This window comes from Tachypleus tridentatus, chromosome 6 (assembly GCF_004210375.1).
Source record: "Tachypleus tridentatus isolate NWPU-2018 chromosome 6, ASM421037v1, whole genome shotgun sequence".
NCBI lineage: Eukaryota > Metazoa > Arthropoda > Merostomata > Xiphosura > Limulidae > Tachypleus > Tachypleus tridentatus.
In genome coordinates, this window is record NC_134830.1 from 100,574,413 (window position 1) to 100,596,648 (window position 22,236).

The 22,236-nt window shown below is 30.0% G+C and overlaps 1 protein-coding gene across 1 annotated transcript in view; it reads left to right on the forward strand.

The window, feature by feature from the left end:
- Nucleotides 1-22,236, forward strand: part of Mys45A (SDA1 domain containing protein Mys45A) — a 66,979-nt gene that overhangs the window by 21,460 nt on the left and 23,283 nt on the right. Inside the window, exons 3-11 of the mRNA XM_076506607.1 lie at nucleotides 1,225-1,323; nucleotides 2,407-2,589; nucleotides 8,272-8,337; nucleotides 10,895-10,987; nucleotides 13,917-13,994; nucleotides 16,269-16,370; nucleotides 17,014-17,083; nucleotides 20,746-20,849; nucleotides 21,653-21,710. Coding sequence (XP_076362722.1) covers nucleotides 1,225-1,323; nucleotides 2,407-2,589; nucleotides 8,272-8,337; nucleotides 10,895-10,987; nucleotides 13,917-13,994; nucleotides 16,269-16,370; nucleotides 17,014-17,083; nucleotides 20,746-20,849; nucleotides 21,653-21,710 — 853 coding nt within the window. The remainder of the gene's footprint in view (nucleotides 1-1,224; nucleotides 1,324-2,406; nucleotides 2,590-8,271; nucleotides 8,338-10,894; nucleotides 10,988-13,916; nucleotides 13,995-16,268; nucleotides 16,371-17,013; nucleotides 17,084-20,745; nucleotides 20,850-21,652; nucleotides 21,711-22,236) is intronic.

Consider the following 22,236-nt stretch of genomic DNA (forward strand, 5'->3'; position numbering starts at 1 on the left):
TTTATATGCTAAAAATGTATTTCTGATAGGTACTTTCCTTTTCTCACACTTCCCATCTTTCCTCCCTGTACTCTACCAGTGCTTGCATCTTCTACCAAACTTCAAAATAATTGTTTGGTAAATGTTCATGGACGGAGTCACATGTGATGGTGAGGTATGGTGATTTACATGAGAGACATATTGGAATCAAGACTTGTTGTACATATAAAAAAAAAAAAAAAAAAAATTGCCTATAGGGAACAGAAATGAATGAGAATAGCTGATCTTGTGAGAGGAGATATGTACCTATCAAAAATAGATTTTCAGTATTGGAAAATTATAACTTAAAAGGATTTACTACTTTGTTACATTATAATTTCTGTTTTTATGCAAACAAATAACACCATTTTTCTTCGCATAAGAATTTTTGATTATAGAAGTAACTGGAAATCTGCCAAAATAATACATAAAATTAGAAATTATGTAAAAAAAAAAAAGAATTGTAGAGAGTTTGTTAGTTTAAAAATTTTCAAACTTCAACATTTCAGGAGATCATTATAAACTGAACTCTTTACTGACACCAGATCCCCTCAATAGATATGACATGACCATTATAAAATAAATAGTATGTGTTGCTTTCACACAGAAAAGTTGGACTGAAGAGGATGTGAAAGTATCAAAACTTGTTTCCATATTATCTTCTTGTCCTGACAATGGGGGATGTGAACTTTATCTAGTATTAACATTTCAGGCTTATTTATATTTAAAACCTAAAAGTGTCCAGTCCCAACTAATATGCAGTAAAATAACAACTCTAGGGTTTAAAAATATTCAAATATAATTTCTCTAGAAAAATGCTATGACCTATAACTAAAATTATTTCTTTGTCTTGGAGTTCAAATCTTCCATTTATTAATTTTTGATATCACTGGAGCAAACACCCGACTAGAATGGGCAGTCTTTTTTTCTCTCATATATAGTTATTTTTAGATTTAACCTAAATGATTTTGAAGTTGATTCTGCCCACTCTTTACTTATTTTTAATCATTGCTCTTATGAACAGGTCAACTAGTAACTATTACAATTGTGCATTAAGATCAGAAGCACTGTTAATATCATAGTACCTTAACAAATGTGTTTGTTTTATTTTACTGCGTTATTACTACAGTCAGTTAGCTCTGTCTTTTAAAGTTTATATATAGTGACAGTAACTGAAATATATGTATATATTTTGTGTTTGTTTAGGTTAGTCATTGCTACTCAGAAGATCTTGCAGAGTTTCCTCAAGAACTTGTTGAACTTTTGCAGAAAAATCATACTGTTTTAGAACCACGGATGAGAATGGTATGTGTTATAATAACTTTTTATAGGTCCTTAGTTTATGTTCATACATGTCTTCAAATTTGTATATTTATAGCAATTTAGTTTTCTAGAATGTGCATGTTCACATGATAATCTGTTCTTCCAGTTTTGACTGGAACTGTACATGGCCCAGTCAAATTGAAATGACTACATGATGACTTTGTGTACATTTGTTGTTAAGTTTTTATACTACTAACTTTTAATATAATATGTGCATCTTTGCAAAATCTGGCAGACTTTCAGTAAACTTTCCATATAAGAAATCAGATTTTTCTTTTATTGAAGAATTTTTAATAAATTTAAAAAATAGATTTGTCCATAAATAAATAGTTTTTTTTCCCTAATAGTCCGAGTGCAAAGTTAGTTTTATATTAAGATGAAAAATACTTTTATTCATCCCAAAAAATCTCAAATTTCATTTGTGTAATATCTGAAATGTATCATATTCTTATTAGAGGGTTTCCTCATGGGAGTGTTTTTCAAATGCATTCATATGTGTGCATGACACTTCATTTTATAACAAGACAGTTTGTATGTCCGAATCAGTTAAATCATTTCAAACAAGAAATTTAAACATATCAAGAATATATTATTAAAGATATTCCAGGTTTTTTAAAAATATAAATAACATACTAGCAAATTAAATTTTGATAACGTATTTTTAACTTACTTATTGAAACTTGTGAATACAAGATATTCTTTTCCCCCCCTTCATGTTGTATATTTTTGGTGCCAGATGCTTTAATACATGTGTTTGTGAACAACTTATACCAGTCTTAAATGGTGTTGTAATTGCTTTTCAGAAGTAATTTCAATGAGAAGGGCAATGGATACTTAGTTAAACTAGTAAAAAATTGAAAAATGGGCTACCGGGATAGGGTTAACTATTATGCTTAAAAAGGGAAAATGGTTGTCTGACTTTATGAAACAAAACTTCAAACATCAAAGTGTACCCAGTTGCAGAAAACAAATTTATATTAAAAAGAATTGTTTCTAAAATGTATGAGAAATGCTTTTAATATGTGAATTAAACATTTTATGATTGTTTTTGTTCTTTTTTCTCAGACTTTCTGTCGTGCTCTTATACTGTTAAGGAGAAAATCATTACTGGGACCATCAGATCTGTTAAGTCTTTTCTTCCACCTGCTTCGATGTCAAGATAAGCAGCTTAGGAACTTTTTGCAGTCATACATCGTTTCAGACATAAAAAACCTAAATGCTAAACATAAAAATGCCAAATTGAACACGGTACGTTTATTTTGTTTTTGGCAAAAAGAAATTTTATTCAGTATTGTGCAACTACATTATTAGATGTTTTCTTGAATGTTTATATCTTTTATATGTATTTTGTGTAACATGGATTGCCAGGAATCATTTTATCATTTGTTGAGGAAAAAATTTATTGAAGGGTTTGATATTAATTATGTACTAGAGGAAAGGCAGCTAGTCATTACCACCCACTGCCAACTCTTGGGCTACTCTTTTACTAACCAACAGTGAAAATGACCATCACATCATAATGCCCCACAGTTGTAAAGGTGAACATGTTTGGTGTGATGGGAATTTGAACCATTAACTCTCAGATTACAAGTCCAGCAGAGCCCCTAATATAAGATAGGATCTATAATTGTTATTGTGCATTATTTGAATTTATTTATAATGAAACTCCTAATTCATAAAGAATTCAACTCAGTTCCAATGAAGATGGTCAAAATGTTTTCTTTTATCTACAAATTAATACAAAGGCTACTTCAATAAAATAAATATACCAACATATTCTGATAATATCTGTTAGCGTTTAGCTTTCATGATTGAGTGCAGCTATCTGCATGGGAATATTTTTGATTGCCACAAGCCTAATCTTACATTTTTCCTTATTGTATTGCTGCAAGTAAATGCTCAAGAGGCAACCCTCTGTAAGTAGGAGTGTGACATCTTCCTAGTCTGGCTGTCTCCCTCTTTGCTGATTATTCAATCATCACTTCTTGTTTGGCAATCATGTGTTAATATTTGTTCACTTATTATAATTCAACTGTTGTGAAAATAGTTTGTTTTTGTTTTCAAATTATTAGATCTACCTTGACATTTCATATTCTTCCATGACTTCTCATCTTTCTTTGGGATTTTATTTACAACTGTCTTTGTTTCTCAATACATTGAGATAAGTGTACAGTCATCATTTTTCCAATCTCCATCAGTCTATTGACATTCCTTAGTTTACAGCGATGAGTTTTCTCACCCTACAATGTTCTTTTTCTTGGGAGCTTTTAATGATTAAGTTCAATGTCTGATGTTTATCTTCACATTCAGATTTCCCCATCATCCAGACTTTATCTTTGATTTGTACATACAACTGAGTTTATCACTTTTGAGCACTTTCTTTTGGGATGGCATTGGTATTTTTTGATTAGTGCATGCTTTTGATTGTCACATTCATGGGTAGGGAAAGAAATTCTCCCATTATGTGGATGACTGGCTTCTTTTAGTTCCATCCCAACAGGATGTTTCTTACCATGCTCTTATTCTTTGGGAGGCTGCTTATCTAGATTGGCTAGAGATGTCTCATTTGGGTGTGTTCTTAACTTCCTGTCATAGCAAGGCACTGCCTTATTTATTGCATTTGCAGCCCATTTATGGTTTTGTTTCTACAGCTCTGTCCTCTTTTTCTGTTCCTGTGCAAAAAGTTTTCTATTTGTTGGAGATTTGGGCTTTCTTGGAACATCTTAACTCCTTTTATCATGCTCACATGTGTCTTTTATTGGGGGCTGTACAATATCAATGAAACTTCTGTCAGGATCACTTTCCAGAGTGTTCCCTTAGTCCTTGTGTTTTTTTTCTACTTTGTTCTCATCCAAGTACTCTTCACATCAATGTATTTGCCACTTACAACAATGTCAAGCTTTTCATATTTTAGTCTTGTGTTCTGCATAGATTAGCATGGGTGGTTGATGCACTCAGTTAGGAATGATCCAATCTCTTCCTTTGTATTTACCTTCTGTTCATCTTTTCTCTTGACCTCTCTCTCTCATTTGAAACATTCCTTATCAGGTACTTCTGGTGATGCCATATTGGTCAGCTCAGTCATAGTTTGCTCCTCTGAGCCTTGTGATTTCTTCCCATCCTCCACTTCTGTTCAAATTCTTCTTTAACTTCATAGTTTTTTCTTTTATCCAGCCATGTCAGTAATCTGTTTCTACATTTGTAATTTGTTTGGGCATTATTATGATGGTCAAAACTCGTGTGAAGTCTTTTTCCTGTCCCATTCTTTTTGCCCACCTGTCTTAAAAGTTAAAAGTTTACCAGCAGAGGTAGCATATTTATTGCCACTGGTCTTGGCACCATTCCTTTCCATATTTTTTTTTCTATCAGCCTGTATTCTTAACATGGCTTTTCGAGCAGGGTTTGTCTGTTTTGGCTCTTGCTGGTTATTGGGCTGTTCTCTCAGTTACTTTCTGATTTCCTATTATGCTGAGCTCATTCCTTTCTAGTTCTTTCTGTTATTCCATCCTTTCTGATTGGATCTTTTAATGTTGTTCTCCTTTCTCCTACCCTACCTCTCTTTGAATCTGCAGGTTCCTGTTCTGTATACCATCTGGCTCTTAAAACTTATTTCCTCATCCTCTTCACCCTTGGTTATTAGGATTCTGATGTGTATGCCATCATTTCTTCTTGCATTCAGGGTCCTATACCCTATTCTCTCTGGATCATGCTTTTCCCCCTAAAATGTCCAAGGCACATTGGTTGACAGTGCATTTACTTCTTTATATTTTCTTTTCATGCTCATCTTTATTCCTGTTTTGATTCCATTCCCTATTTTGTTTGTATAGCCTATTTGATTTTGTGCTGCACTTATTCCTTTTATGGCTCTTGATCTCCTCTCTTCTTTCTGTGGAATTCCTCATCTTGGGATTTTTCTCTTATTACTTTCATTTGATAGGTCTAGTAGCTTATTTATTTAGCATATTCATCATTGGATTGAAAAGCATTTGGTGTTTCCAGGTGTTGTCCCACGAGATTTGTTATCCAATTCACTCATTGGCTTTTTTACTTCCATCATCTGTTGAACAGGATTGTTTATGCTGGCTTGTGGAATACCTTTATACACTGTTCATCATGCAGTTGTTTCTTCCTCTTCAAACTATAGACTGCCTCCAGTTGATGTTCTTCACATGTTATACTATTTCTCACTGGCTAAGTCTTTCTTTCTTCCTTACTATCTTATTAAAGATATTTTTAGTCCCTCAAAGGATCTTGCACAGGGGCAAAGGTTACCTGCCAGGGTAAATGCAACAAAATTGGCATAGTTTTGGGCCATCCTGGCTCTATATAATGCTTGCATATGAGATGGGGTGTTCCATAAAGTTTCCTTATTGTGCTCATTCTTCTAATCAAAGCCCAGTCTTGACTGTATCCATTCGTGGACTAGCATGAGTAAAACAAGTATGAGATTTCTTCCCATTCTCCATACTTAGTTTAAATACTATGTTGGCTGCTTTTAAACATAGAGCATTCATGGTCATCTGTTTTTTTTTTTTTTTTTAGTATGCAGTCCTCCAAACTCCATCACTCTTTCATTTTCCCTTTTTTTCTTTTAGTGGAGCATCATTGCCATCCACCAGTTTCTAACCACTGGGGAGGTGGACCATAGAGTACCTCATGAATGTGACCAATTACATTCTGTAGAGAGTAGAACGATGGTGTTCTGTCCATGTCCTGGTGGTCAGGTTATCTGGGGTTTCTAGAGTTAGATTGGTGCAGGACTTGCCATTATGTCCTCACTCAATTGCAGGGAAGAAGTTACTTTCTTTTTTTGCTTCATTGTGCTCAAGGTGGAGGTGGTTGGGACAGGGATCTTCCTCTTATCATGGCCTGGAAGCCAGATTACTTGTGCTATCTGGTTTGGACTGGATTGACCCACTGTATACAATCTGATGTAATCTAAACCTACTACACATGGGTTTGAAAGGTTAATGTAGGTTATGGACTATGTTTGTGACACTTTCATTTTGGATGAAGAGTACTCTGTTAAAGATAAGGCACAGTCTCCCATGAGACTGTATTGTTTCAAGTTACAGGGTGTTGTACCTCATGAATTATTTTCAAATGCTTCCTGAAGGGTGCTCATTTAGGTAACATTTTGCATTGGCCTTTTCACTACTTCCACATGGATTTTAGCTAGGTATCATTGGAGATTATGTATCATATTGGGAGTTAAAAATTTTCCAACACAGAAAATGTATTTCTGATAGACAACTTTATTTCACCTATCCTCCCCAATTCTGGTGCATTTTACTTTCTTGCCTAGTATTAAAATGTTGATTGAATAATGAGTATATAGAGAGCAAGTTGCTATTGGTGGAGGGTTGATGCATGTCATTTATTTGCATGTAATATAATGTGCAGCAGTATAATGTGGAAATAAAAGATCAAGTGAGAGCCTTAAGGCAAGTAGCAAGCAACAAGTTTTCATAAAGAAGGCAGCAATGAATCAGGAAAGCTAAATGTGAGGAATATAAAGCATCTATTGGAAATACATTTTCAGAGTTGGAAAATGCTAACTTTTAATATTATGCAACTAATCTGAGGAATGTCACTTTGTTCATGTAGTCATGTAGCTTTCATTGTAAATGTTAGTAGATAAACGTTTTCATAATTATGCAACCTATTTATTGAATATCAGTTGGGTAATGCCATCAGATATTTGAAAAACAGTTTGAGACATAAACTGATCATGCTAAGCTGAGTCTCAACTATGTTGCCAAACATTAATACATCATGAAAACTGTATTATATCAGTAATTAGAGGATTTTCAGAATGTTATTACTGTTACTAATAATGCAAATATTGTTATTAAATTTCCAGTGTAATTTCATGTACTGTTCATCACAGTTCATGATTCCAGCTACCTGAGATGTTTGTGCATTTTAAAATTGACTGATAGTTGTTTTAGAATACTAAACTTGTCATTAAGTACAGGTTTCTTGCTATTTTAATAACTTGAGTTAATTATATTGATTGTTTTCTAAGTTTCTTTTGAGAAGTGATCTGTGAAAGCATTTATAAATAAAATTGTTCATCTACATTTTATCACCTTTCTCAATGTTTACAGTAAGACTTCACCTGTCTTTGTGAGCTATACTTGTCTGCATTAGTATACATTTATCTCATGTTGATATTTATATTATGTTCTTGTATTTTGTTGCCTGTGATACCATTATATAAAGTACTCAACTCGTAATGTGAGGGTCGCGGGTTTGAATCCACTTCACACCAAACATGCTTGCCCTTTCAGCTGTGGGGATGTTATAATGCAACAGTCAATTTTATTATTCATTGGTAAAAGAATAGTCCAAGAATTGGTGATGGGTGGTGATGACTATCTGCCTTTCCTCTAGTCTTATACTGCTAAATTAGGGACAGCTAGCATAGATAGATCTTGTGTAGCTTTGTGTGAAATTCAAAACAAGCCAAAACCAAACCATATGATTGACATGGCTTTCTTTGAGGAAAACTTAGTTATTTCTCGAATAGGAAAAACTATATGTAACATATTTCATGTTTAACCTGGTATGAATACTGCTGATAAAGAAATATACAGTTTGTGTTTTAATACTTTTTAACTTAAAATTTTTCTGCTGCATTGGTGTTTATTGATTTGTTTTATGGGAATTAATGCTTTGTGTGTATGGACCACTTCATAACAGAGTGAAGTATTTATGTCAGTTGATATTCTGAAAGTTCATTTAAATGGAAGTACATGACAGAAGAGCTAAGTGCTTGAATGAATGATGTAAATTTTTAAGTGTAACTGATAAATCTAAGTAATTAGTTTTTGACAATAAAGGAATTGTGATTCTTTGATTTTGTTTTTCTCATTTAACTGTTTTTCGTTTTAACTCTGTTTTGATGCTAGTATAGTTTTTTTTCAGACTCTGCAGAACTTCATGTTCAGTATGCTAAAAGACCAGAATGCTGTTGCTGTTAAGATGTCTCTTGTAAGTATTGTATGACATTAACATTTTGGAACACAATGGGACCTATTGGTCCATCTTGGCTGTTTCACCCTTTAATCTAAATTAAAATAATTTAAAAAAAAATCTTAAAGCTAGCCCTTATCATTCATATACTTATCAAGATTTGTCTTAAACTCTCTTAAATTCACTGCCTGTACAATGTTTAAAGGCAACCCATTCCAAAGGCCAAATACCCTGTGAGAAAAATAAAACTGTCTTAGCTAAAGATGACCCATAACTAGACAAAATTTTATATTTGCATCTCCTAGTCCTAATATTCTCACTCTTAAATATGAAAAAAATTGATGCATTAACACTATCAGTTCACTTCATAATCTTAAATACTTCATCAGACCCCTATTTCCTTACCACTAACAACTGCATACTACTTGGATGACTTAAGAGACTAATAAACCATTACACCATGATCCCTTTCGTTCTTGACAATGTTATGGTTATTCCCATCCAAATTATATTTATAATTCAAATTATGGTAATTCACATACATTATCCTTCACTCATCATAATTAAAACCCATCTGCCACATATTTGCCTAACATGCCAGATGAACTAAAGTGTTTTTTTGCAAATCAGCAGCATCTTTATCACAGCCAGTAACACCAAAGACCTTTATCATCTGCAGATATAAGTGATTTAGTGACTTAGTGACTATTCCTTCATTTGTGTCATTGATGTAAACTAAAAAGAGCAAAGGTCCTGAGACTGAGCCTTAAGTTACTCCACTTGTGACATTAATCCAGTTTGACTGAGCTCTATTTGTAATGACATTCTGCTTTCTTCCAACAAGCCATTCTTTTTTAAAGAATGTTAAATAATTTTGTAAGGTATGATTTTTTCTATCAGTGAAACAATGTTTATCCAATAAAATTCTAAACTTGATTAAATGACTTTTGTAAAGCATCTTTTAACAGACTTTCAAAAACGTTTTCTACAACTGAAGATCTTACTTCAGTTTGAAAGTTTGATCATCATCATCAGTAATTGTAGATCCATTCATCTTAGAATGGATCTACAATTACTGATGATGATGATGATCAAACTTTCATGATTGCCTATAATCTTCTAAATCTCTTACCATACCAGTCAGCTTAAATTTCTGAAGTTTATATTTGTTCTTGAAATTTATTTCGTACTGTTTGTGAGCCACCCTGGTTACTTGCTGCAAGGAATATGTTTACCTTGCATATTTAAAAATTTTCCACGTCTGATCAGAGTCACTAAAAGATTAAGCTGCCTAATTTGCAACAGAATCTGTCACATTTTCAAATTATTTTTTTTTTAAATATGTTACATTCATTACCTCTGTATACAGCAAAAGATCATACTTAATACAACAATTATCACTTGAACTCAGATGTTGTCCAGTTTCCACTATCTTGATGATTTATATACTTGAAGTTAATAATAAATCTAAAATGGGACTGCTTCTAGTAGGTTCCATGACTAACTGATGAAGAAAGCCATCTTGAACAGTTTCCAAGAACCTTTATACCTCACAATTTGACTATAGCATTTTCTAATCTGTAGGCCTGAAATTAAAACTGCCAATAATTATTACTTTATTAAAAACTTAAATCTTAATCACATTGTGCTATCAAGGTGATATGGTATCACAACATAACTGGCAAGGTTTTAAGTGCTTCATCAATTTTTAGATCTTTGACAAGTTGTTGTCTTTACACATAAGTAATTAAGAATTTGAATCTTGTAACTTTATCATCCCAGTAATTTCTGGTATGAAGTGAAAGACCATATACAAAGTTTCAACTCAGGTTTAGTGTTCTGTGCCAGCTAACGTGATAATTAATAATACTGAATGGAAAGCTACACCAGGAGTAGCCTACAACAAGCAAAGTATAGTTAGAATACTGTTGTATACTATTTATACTGATTGCTCATATTGGGTTAATAAAGAGTGAAAAGCTTAAAAATTCCTCTTGTATTATGACAATTTTCTGTATGTGTAACCAAGTATATTAATGTCAACTGAATTTGTTTAACTTACATTTTGGAGACAGCAAAAATCCGTATGATACTTTATGGATATTAATTCCCCAGATTGATGGGGAAGATTAATTATGGTTTAGATAGTTAGTTTCAAGTGTATAGAACAAACAAATATCAGAAATGAATCTATAAAGAAGGTTTTGTGAGCATGAATATTTTACCATTGTGTTTTTTGTGTGAACTGCTCTGTTTTATTAACAAATAAGCTCTTTTATTCTTTATATTATCTGAAAGTGTAATGATTACCAAATGTTTCACTGTTTTTAATCTTTTTCTGCATCTTGTAAGATAAGTGAACATGTATAGTTCCTATGGTAACACTCATTTTTCCAATTATAATTTTTATATATTCTCTTTTTGAGACAGAGTACCTTATTTTGTTTCATTCTGTGGTAGAACATTAAAATATGTTTTTGCAGTTATATGAAGTAAAAATAGAAATGTCATTCACTTTTTATTCATGTTAATAAAATAAATTTCCCAATATATATTCTTTATGTATCTTCATTAGGATATTATGATTGACTTGTACAAGAAAAACATATGGAATGATTCTAAAACAGTGAATGTTATAGCTATGGCTTGTTTTTCAAAGATTGTAAAAGTAAGTATAATTTAAAAGCAATTGAGTTTATATGGAAAACATGTTTTATATTGGAATTGTTTAGATGCTGTTGCATTTATTTTAACTTAGTTGCACTTGTTTAATTAGTGAAAATTTTCTAAAACATTTTTGATCAAAAAAAGGTGTTTCTTTAGTTTTAAAACTTTCTTGAGGAATTCTGTTGTATGCAATTTATGAGAGTTTTTGTTATGTATTTTCTAAAAACATTTGTAAGTCTTAGTATCAAAAGAAAGAAAAATTAAGTTTATGTAGTATTATTAATATGATTGGGTTATTTGTGGAATTTAATTAGAGTTCTTGGACTCATTAACTCTGACTACTGGGCTTGGTCTCAGGGATTGACTAGGTAAACATTTTGTGCTTATTATAGTTTTCATACTGTAACTTTTAATACCATATGTGTTTTCATATAATATGAAAGTTTGTTTTTTTGGTTTTAAGGATTTTATAGTATTGATATGCTTGCACATTTTTATTTTTCTGGCATTGACTATTTAATGTATCGAGTGATTTTAAAATTAAAGATTTCTGATGCATTAAAAGTATTTTTACTCTCCAGATGATGATGTTTTTTTTTACTGTATTTTATCTGTTATTTTGACTACTGTGTTTCTGTATGTGTTTTGTTTGGTTTGACTAACCTCATAAACACCATAAAGAATTTAGGAATATATATATATATATATATAAGTACTGAAGTACTTGAGTGCTATAATAACAAGGACCAAGTGGAACAAATTAGTTATTAAAATAAAATACCAAATATATATATATGGAAATATTACTATCACTAAAAAATCCCCCTACCCTCAAACAAGCAGAGGCTCACAGGTAAGTCTCATGACTCTTGCTGTTAAAAACTGGTGTATTTGTAACTGTGTTAGTCACAACACAGATAGCGCATTGATAGGAACAAACTGAAAGGACAAATTTAATAAGGAAGCAATATAAGTAAGTTAGGTCTTAATAACTCTCACATGAGCAACAATATTGCCTATTAATGAAAAAAAAAATCCTCCAGTACCTGTAATAACAGTAAATGGGAAATTTTCTTAAACAAGGCTTATTTAATATAAATACATTCAGAATTTGCAAGTAGTTGGAAAACTGTCAGATGGTAGATATGTAGTACCATTTCTTAAATACATGGTTTTAAGATAAATTTTTCAAAATTGGTTCATTTAGAAGTTTAGTGAGGAATTATACTTTGTACATTTTATCCAAATACATTTTATGCTGATTTTTGAATGTTTATAACTGGCATCAGTGTTTTTCATGCTTGATTGCATTCTCTTACTACTTCTGGCAGGCAGCTCTTTAATTTATTTATATTATTGAACAGCGATATTGTAATTTTGTATAAATTAAATCAACTAGCGCTTGTTATTGATAGTTTAATTATATTAGGAAGCTCAAAATAAAAATGTAACAATAGTATGCCTTGAAACTGTGAATTGTGTACATTAGTACTATAGATAAGGTTTTGGCTACTTGGGTATGCATCCACTCCTATAAAACAAGAAAATTGGCAAATTATGAAGTTGAGTTGATTTTACTGAGAATTCAGTTTTATACTATTTTAATGTTATTGTTTTGTTTAATTTTTAATGTACTTAGAGTTCAGTTTAATAAAATTTTTAGTATATATAACAGCTTCCAAGTTCTCCAATGATCCAATTGTTAGTTTGTGGACTTAGTGTTAATATCTGGGGTTTGATTCCCCATAGTGCATAAAATGCTGATAGCACATTATGTAGCTTTGTCATAAGCAAAACCAAACAAAAACTGGACCTTATCTTAAAAATTTGGTATATAATCCTAAGCTAAGTTCCATTTCCTCTTTTTTCTATTTTGGCTAACCATAGTGAAATGGCATGAATAAAGATGTATTCTGCAATTAAACTTCCCATAGCTATTTAAGTTTTCTCCAACCATTGTTTTTGATTCCCATCCACAATTTTCAATCATTATGTAATTATAAAAGTCTATCAGATGATTGATAAACTAGTGTTGTGCCCTCATTTTCAACTAAATTAAAATAGAAATTTTATAATAGATATTGAAATATTTTATTAAATTTTTAAAATCAGGTTTGATGTATGTTACATATCTCTTCTTGCAGCCTCATCCTGTTTTTTTGTTTACATTAAAAATAAAAACTCTTCTCTTTAGTGGTAACTTACTTTTTTTCGAAGTTTGATATTCTCTTTTTTAAAATAATTATTCAACCTTCTCACCATTGTTTGATTTCATGCACTGCTAGTTCTTTCAGTAAATGATTGGTCATACCTAAACCTGATATCATGTTTTTTGTAACCTGAGACTAATTAGACTTAGCAAAGTGTGAAACATCATATAAATCTTTAGCAAGAATAAATTAAGAACCATTTATATGCAAAAACGGCTCGTTTGGGTTGAGAAAATATTTTACATAGAAGAGCGAACAATGTTTCGACCTTCTGTTCGCTCTTCTATGTAAAATATTTTCTAAACCCAAACGAGCCGTTTTTGCATATAAATTTCTCAACAAGTGGGTTTTTCGACATCACTGATCACAAATTAAGAACCAGATATCTGGCAGGCAGGGTAGTTACTCTGCATGAATATTTTGAAGTCACAACAGGTTAGTGACATACACAGGAATATATCAATGTTTTGGTACTTTCAAAATGACTATTTGGGCATTTAGATATTTTGAATGTGTAATATAAAGACTGCTTATCTTTAGTTATGGTTAATAGCAAGGTTTGTATTTCATTCAAAGCATTACACTAAGGCATCCATTACATGCTGATTGAAGAAAGTTCTAGACAGATGGTTTTATCTATATGAATATTATTTTTTAATATATGTATAATTAGATATATTCTAAAATATTTATACCATATTCTTTTGTTTATATTTTTAGGTTATGGTAGCTGCTCTTCAATTTTTTTTAGGAAAAGATGAGGATATACAAGGAAATGATGATGAAAGTGATACAGAGGTAAGAATATTAATCTTATTTTATGTATTATTTTCACATTATGCAAGATCATTCCATTTGAAACAAAACATGCATTAAAAGAATTAAAAAGGGAATTATGCCTTCCTTTAAATACTTTTAAGAAATTTCTCTAACTTTTATAATCCAGTTCTTTTTCTTGTTTTGCTTCATAATTTGATTTTCTAACAGTGTATTAGTCCTTTTCAAATGTTGAAATGCTGGGTATTTTTATTTCAGTACACTTTGTTATGCATATATTTGTACATAATGGTATAAATATATGTTTAACCTTTATTTAATACCTTCAATCCTATACTCTTGAATAGTTTGCAACAAAACTTTAAATTCAAAATTGTATCCAAATAAGTTGTGTTCTTGAAATCAGTTGTTCAGGATCTTCTGAATAAACATGTTCCTTGATGGGACAGTTGTAAGTTATGGACTTACAATGCTAAAATTTGGGATTTGATTTTCCATGGTGGACACAGCTTGTGAACCAATGTGATTTTGCTCTAAAGCAAACAAACTGAATGATTACATTTATGCATGATGTGATTTACAGTTTGTCATATTTACAAAACCATGCAATTCTCCAATTGTTGATTACCTCTGCACTTATTTATAATTTTTATTAATCTAGAAAATGATTTATTTTTATATAGCAACTTACATATTTAATAGTTTTTTTTTTAATTTCACGTTAATGCTTTTAAGTATTATAACACATCAATTTTTGTTCTTTCAGTGAAGTATTTCTTTCTTACCATCAGTTCTTAATGTTTAACACAGTACATAGCTTTACATTTATTGATATATATGTTTGAAAAATGTGTTTAGTATTTATAAAAGTAGGGTTAGTTATTTTCCATATTTTGTGGGATAGTATTGAATATCTATAATACTCTCAATGTTTACAAAGATATAACAAACCATTATAATGAAGTTTTAGGCTAGCAAATTTTATGTTTGGGATGGGTATTGTAAATTCCAAGGCTAATGCATCTCTGCCTCAAAAGAAAATGTATGTGTGTGTGTGTTTAAAATCAAGGTCTTTGTTTCATTATGCAATTTATAAAAATGTTAAGCATTAATTTTTTTTTTTTACATTATTCGATATTTATTGTTGCTGAAATACTTGTAAGATCAGTAACCTGTTTATTGACAATAGGTAAATCCTTTATAAGTTTGCTATACAAATACATGTGCATGATTCATTTACTGACTTGTACATTAAAACTTCCAGTTACTTATTTGCATATTTATAGCATTTTTAAATCAATTTCTTTATTTTTTGCTGTTCTTAAAATAATTATTATTCCCTGCAAAGGTTTGCTGATATGAGATGAATCAACTGTATTTTATTGTAAGGACTAAGATCATTCTTTCAAAACCATGTCCGTTTTCCCAGGTATGCTGGAAAATGGCAAGGTATTCCTTAATGTCAAACTGCTATGTAATTGTTTTGATTTTTCCATACATGTTAAATGGTTAATATTTTATGTCTGTGTCAAATCTATTGTAGTAAATCATATTAATTTTTGTTTTGTAATCCTTTGAAATAAGACATTGTTATCAACACATATGTGTATATATTTACAATCTGAAATAATTCGGGCATTATACTGAAAAACAAGTAGTTAAGCTACCAGAATTTCAGTTTGGAGTAGTATGTTTTTCATGCATGAGTATGCCAAGAAAATATTTTGCTCCTTAAATTTTACCATTTCAATTTCCACACAGGCTACAAAAGTTTGTTTTCAGTATTAACGAAATCCCTATATTCATAAAATTTAATTCTTTGGTATGATTATAGAAATGTGTTTTTCTTGTCTATTGATACTTAATATTTTAATTTTTAGTTTATCTACAGTCTTCAAAGATCTTAACTTTATAAGACTTTGTGATTTTGAAATAATGTTTTTCTGTATTTCTGCCTGATATCTGTGATCTAACATAAGCTTTGTATAAGAAATGTGTATGCTACTGTAGCTGAATTAGTTTTGTAAGCCATATAAATTTTAATTTACTACTACTTTTAAAGAACCTTTTTTTTAATAATCATCTGCATCTTTCTTTTATTGTGAATTTCACCTTATCCTGTGTTATACTAACTTGTTGAGATATTGATAAATTATTAAAACAATATTTTTCTTGTTAAACCTTTTTTTATCAAATTTTGCCAAAGTTAGTTGAATAAAAATCTAATACACAGATGTAACAGAACAGTTTAAATGTTTCTATGAGGAGTTGTAATAAAATAAAATTGTTTTGAAGGATGAGACACCAACCTTCAGGGAAGTAGCAATGTCAAATAAATTCAACAAAAAGTCAAGAAAAAGAAAAAAGCTGTTAGAAAAAACAAAACAAGTAGTAAAGGTAAGACTAAATTTGAATAGAAATTTTGTTTAGTGGTGGGCTTAGTAATGAATTTAATTTACTTTTCCTTAGCAGAAAGTATTATGGTATTTTTGTAAATTATTGTAATTTCATTGAAGTGCTACATTTTCTTTATTAATTTTATTTGTTTACATTTTTTAAAGTTAAAAATAATGTGAAAAATGTCTTTCATACTAGGTAAAATATGCAAAAGTGTGTGATACATATGTTAGTCATAATTTTTGCCCTCGTTGAAACAGTGACTCTGAAATATTTGAATTTTTAAATTTCATAAGAAATGATACATACAACAGTAAATATCATTGACTGTGTTTTAGAAAATATGTAATATATAGTGTTCATGGAGTAATAAATGATGGAAGTAACAATTAAAAGTTTAGAATCTCATGAAAGACTGTTGGTTCTCTAGCTTTAATAGTGTATAGTTTAGATAATACAGTGAAAGGTTATAAATATGCTGGTGTTTACACACACACACACACACACACACACAGATATGTATTAAAAATGAATACTCAGAAAGTCCAAATTACTTCTGTATGTTAGAGTTTGTTGAAATTTTGTTTTAATGTATATAAATTCATATGGTAATATTTTATGCCATTAATTTGTCATTTCCCAGAAATCAAAGAACAAGAAAAAAGCTCTGACATTTAACTTTTCAGCTATTCATCTGATTTATGACCCACAAGGTGAGCTACAATTTTCATATATATAATGTTTTTTTATATTTGTTGAATATAGAGCTGAGTGTGGTCTAGTGTGTAATGTGCAGATGCTCTGTTTGTGTCCTATTATAAGGGTGATTGTCATTATTTAATCAGACTAGAGTAACCCAAGAGTTATGATGGATGTTTTTGACTGGCTATCTTCCTTTTAATCTGAGTTCAAAACTAGGAATGGTCAGTGCAAATAATCCTTGTGTATCTTTACATGTATTTATGGAAACTAACAAATAATAATGAAATATTTTAATAGTTTAGAGATAGCTTAGCTAGGTAATTAAAACTTTATTGTTGAAATGTCGTGCATTTATAAGATTTGCTACCTGTTTCGTTGTTTATTTACTGGTCATTCAACGTGAATTTTTAAAGGTAAATAAAATTTTGTTATGCACTTACAATAGCAATAATATAATCAACTGTCCTTTTCAGGTATTTTTAAGATTATTGACTTCAGCTTGAGGTAATCATTTCTGTGTGAGATATCTCTATTACTAACACATACCAACAATATCTAATAAACAAAGGAATAGAAGCTAAGAAATTACTTAATACAATTACCTTGTAACTTATAAATATTTTTATTTGAGATATCAAAAATGCATTAAGAAAACTAGTATTTAATTTAAATTTTTAAGCATGTTGTTGAAGATGTTCTAACATTCATTTATTCATCAAAATTTTTGAATAATTACTATGTATAGTATCACAATGTACTGAGCAGTTAATATATGAAACTGTTTAAGAAATAAAATAGATGATGAATAGAAGAAGGCACATAGAAACCACAGCTTAAAGAAGCTGTAGTTATCTTGAAGACTTGCTTTTTATATATATATCACCGAAGTATTGCACTAATTAAATAGCTTAGCTACTACAAGTGTAAGGTTATATGAGGTGTTTGAAGATCTCATCTAATTAAGGTCATTGTTGTATTAATAAAATGATGAATAGTGTCAAGTAAATTGGACATTATGTAAATAATATACTTGTATTTGTTTGTCAGGATCTTTTTTTGTAGATTTGTAGATTAAATGCTACAATTCTCATATTGTTAGAAAGGTCTTTGTTTATGCAGGCCAGATTGCATATTGGCTGTTCAGTTTAGAGTCACTTTACCTGTATTTCGTTTTGTCAAACATTTCAGTACAATGAGCATGATACATGATGGCACAAAGTTATTGTTGTCACGTGATGACTGGATTCAATTTCAACTTTAGTTATTATTTGCAAAGTATTTTGCATAAACAACACTTAACCCATAACCCACATGCAATTTCTTAAGAATAAATGAACATTGCACTTTATACAGTATTTATTGATTTTAGTTCTAAAAATACATATGCATAGTTTCTTCAGAATAGTATGCTTATCTCTTTGTGAATGCTAATTCAGATGTTTCAGGTAAGTTTGCCTTCATTACATGTTTATATTTACTTTACAATAAATTAGCTTTGGTTTGTTTTGTAGATTGCTTCAAACACCTTTTGGTGACTTTTATACTTTAGTAGGGGATTTTTTGTGTGTGTTTGTGTGTTTCTTTGTTTCAACTTATAAAATTGCAGTATTTACTGAATGTTCATAACTGTTTCATTCTCTGTACACTATTATTAATTCCATTAATTTATTGTTTATTTTAGCATAGTTTTGTATATTTCTACCTGTTGTCTAAAAATTATCTAAAATTCATGAGATTTTTTTTTAATGTACAAAAAAAATTTAAAACGTGAATCTTACATCTTCAGGTAACAGCAGAAACTGTGACAAATACCTTCAATATTCTAAATATGTAGTGAAGATACCAGATTTTAAAAAAAAAAGATCCATAATGATATTTCCATAAAATCAAACTTCTGTGAACTAAAACAAATGAAATAATTACATGTTGTGACAGATGATGATTTAAAGAGGGTGAGCTTTATATTTAAATTCTCGATATTTTGCATGAAGGTATTTGTTGAATAGTATCATTTATTTCATTTCTGAGAACATTTTTCAAGAGCACAAGAATTAGAGAGCAATGTAACTGAATTCTGTTTTTATGAGTTTGTAGATAACTGTACTTTTTTAAGCTCTTGCTATACTGTATTTATTTAAGTAATACTATATTAAAACAAAACTAGGAAATCATGTAATGTTTTTGTTTATGTAATAGAGAAAAATGCTTTTTTAACATATGTACACTGTGTAAAATGTATATCTGTATTGTAGAATTACTGGTTTCTTTATGATTTGTTTAATGGCATTTAGTCTTGTCATTAACCCTCTTGCTTACATGTAAGTCATAGTGAGCATGTCATAACCTATTACTGAATTTTAATCAAAATTTACTTAAACTACTTTATCATTGTATGCAAATAAACTTGCATCAGGTTTAAGTTCTTATTGTTTATAAGGAAATATTTTTAAAAATCTTCAATCTGTCTTTGTGAATTAAAACAAAGGAATTAATTACATGTGATAGGTAATGAAGTGATGATGAATTAAAAAAAGACAGTTTCTCCTAACTATCACAATCTTGTGGTATTCTAATTATGTGACAAGAACTGTTACAAAATCATCCGAGCTAGGGATTATTTTTCCTGCGGAAAAGAAGCTCGAACTAGAAGTGAAATTGACAATTCTCTGTTCATAAAACAACATTATGTAATACATCATTTGATAAGTTAAAACCTAGGCTTTCCATTGGGTTATAGATAATGTAAAGTTAAGTGTAAGATTGTTTGAACAAATTTTGAAAGAGAGAATGTGATGGGGTGTGTGGCAAGAGGGTTCTGATTTTCTATTTGATAACTCTGTAACCAAACAGAATCGAAGACTATAACAAATTGTTTTATATGAGTAATAATGATTTTCTAGTGAGTAATTTATATTGAATTTCATATTTAATAGAGGGGGTGGTGAATAAAATAAGAGGAAATGGCTAGAGAAAATGTCCACTGTCACACAAGGGGAAATTTAGAATTTTTTTAAAATGTTGCCCTATAAAAATAAGAACTTAACACTTGTATACTATTGAAATATGGATTATTTAAACTGTTATGGTGTAGTACTTTCATAGGACTGTTCTATTTAAATTGTTGAGGCATAATTCTTTCATAGAACTGTTCTGTGTACTAATTGGTGTAACACAAACAAAAGGTAGATTTAATAAAAGTTTTAATGTAAGTTGGTAAAACCTTGTGACGTACAAAGTAAAACATGCCTTTCAGTATAGGGTTAATTTAAACTGTTACTGAAACAAAAAGTTTGATATACGTTTTGGAGGTCTTATAGATCTTAGTAAAATGTGACAATTTTCAGATGGAGAAAAGTTTTTAATCTTAGCATGAAAGTCACTTTGAGATCAGAGCAGTGAACATTGACTCCATTTACTCGTGGACACTTCTTCATAAAAATAATTTTAAAAAACCTGATTCTTTGTGTACAAAACACTTGTAATGTTTATAGAAAGTTTACAAAATTTCATGAAGATACATGAAACATTAAAAATTATAGAATGGTGGTAACTTTTGGGTTACAAACTAGATTGAATCAATGAGACTGTAGTAAAAGTGTTAACACAACATCATTTAATGTAATTTAACATGACACTAGATTTGCTTAATGTTTTTGTAATTTTTGTATTATAGGTATGGCAGAAAAATTACTTAAGTCCTTAGAAACAATGAATGAAAGATATGAGGTAAAACTAATGGTGATGAACCTGGTTTCCCGTCTTGTTGGAATTCATGAGGTGAGAACCAAGTAGATGGTTTTGCCTTGTTTCTGTATATGTAAACAGTTTTTTTTGTATCAATAAAGCATAAAATAACTGAAGAGTAGGAATATAAAATATTATTATGAAAGAAATATACAAAAAATAAAGAAAATCAACAAAATAGAGTAAAAAAGGAACTGTTAAGTTAGTTTTTGATACAAAATCTATAAAACTAGTATATGAAAAATATAGAGCAGTTTTGTTTTATCATAAATTTCAATTACAGTAATATTGTTTCAGACATTTTGGGATTGCCTTTTCATTTTTATTCTTTTGTAATCTGTATTCAGGTTTTCTAAAAACAGGGTGTAGATAATTGTACTAAATATTTTTAACAAAAACAACATGGAACCTCATAATTCCAATTATTATTTTAGTGTGTGTCTTGAGCATATTCTTAGTAATATATTTCAAAGAAAAAGCCCATAATTCTGAAAACTTATTTTTTGTTGAGAGTGAAAATCATTTTTTGTGTTTCAGACTTTTTGTAATACCAAACAAAGTGATCTTAATCTAGATGTTTGTAATAATGGTAAACATTGTAGGTATATTATCATGCGTACAAATATGTTTATTTATAAATTGTTTTCAGCTGTTTTTATAAAAGCAGATTATAAAAAAACCATGATTAGTGCAACTTTTCTGCTATACTGTTCTGTAATATATGAAGCATTCTTGTTTGTAACTTTTGTTTTTAATTACTACTAGCCTTTTTGTATTTTTAATTTTTTTAACATTGACTGATATACTTATTCAAAATTGTTTAATCATTTTTGTAGCTCATATTGTTGAACTTCTATCCTCTACTACAACGGTTTATTCAACCTCATCAACGAGGTCAGTGTCTTCAATCTATGATTTTTTCTATTTGTAATTTTTTAAAGCAGTTTTTAGTAACTTCTAAGTGTTTTAGTAATATTTTGTATGACTTGTATTGTCTTGTTTGTTTTTTTCAGACATCAGTTGATGTAGTAATGCTTTTTGTAAATCTGATGCATAATAAAATATATATATTCCAGGGTATTTATGTGTAAGTGTAGTGTGTAAAGGGTGAACTGTTGAACCCATGATAGAAAATTGGCAGTAGCTAGCTGACATAAGCCAACATTCTAGTGATCATCAAGGATAATGGTTACAGTAGTCTTTAAAAACTTTTATCTTTGAAACACCAAATTTTTTAAAATGTGCTTTCAAACATACCACCTATTTGTTTTACATATGGTATGAAAATAGTAATTTTTCAATGTAACATTATTTCACATTAGCTAAGTTAACATCCAAACAGCAATGCATCAACTGTCTAACACCTGAAAACAAAGCACGTGTAATGATATATGTTACTAGATATTTCTGGAGCTATACA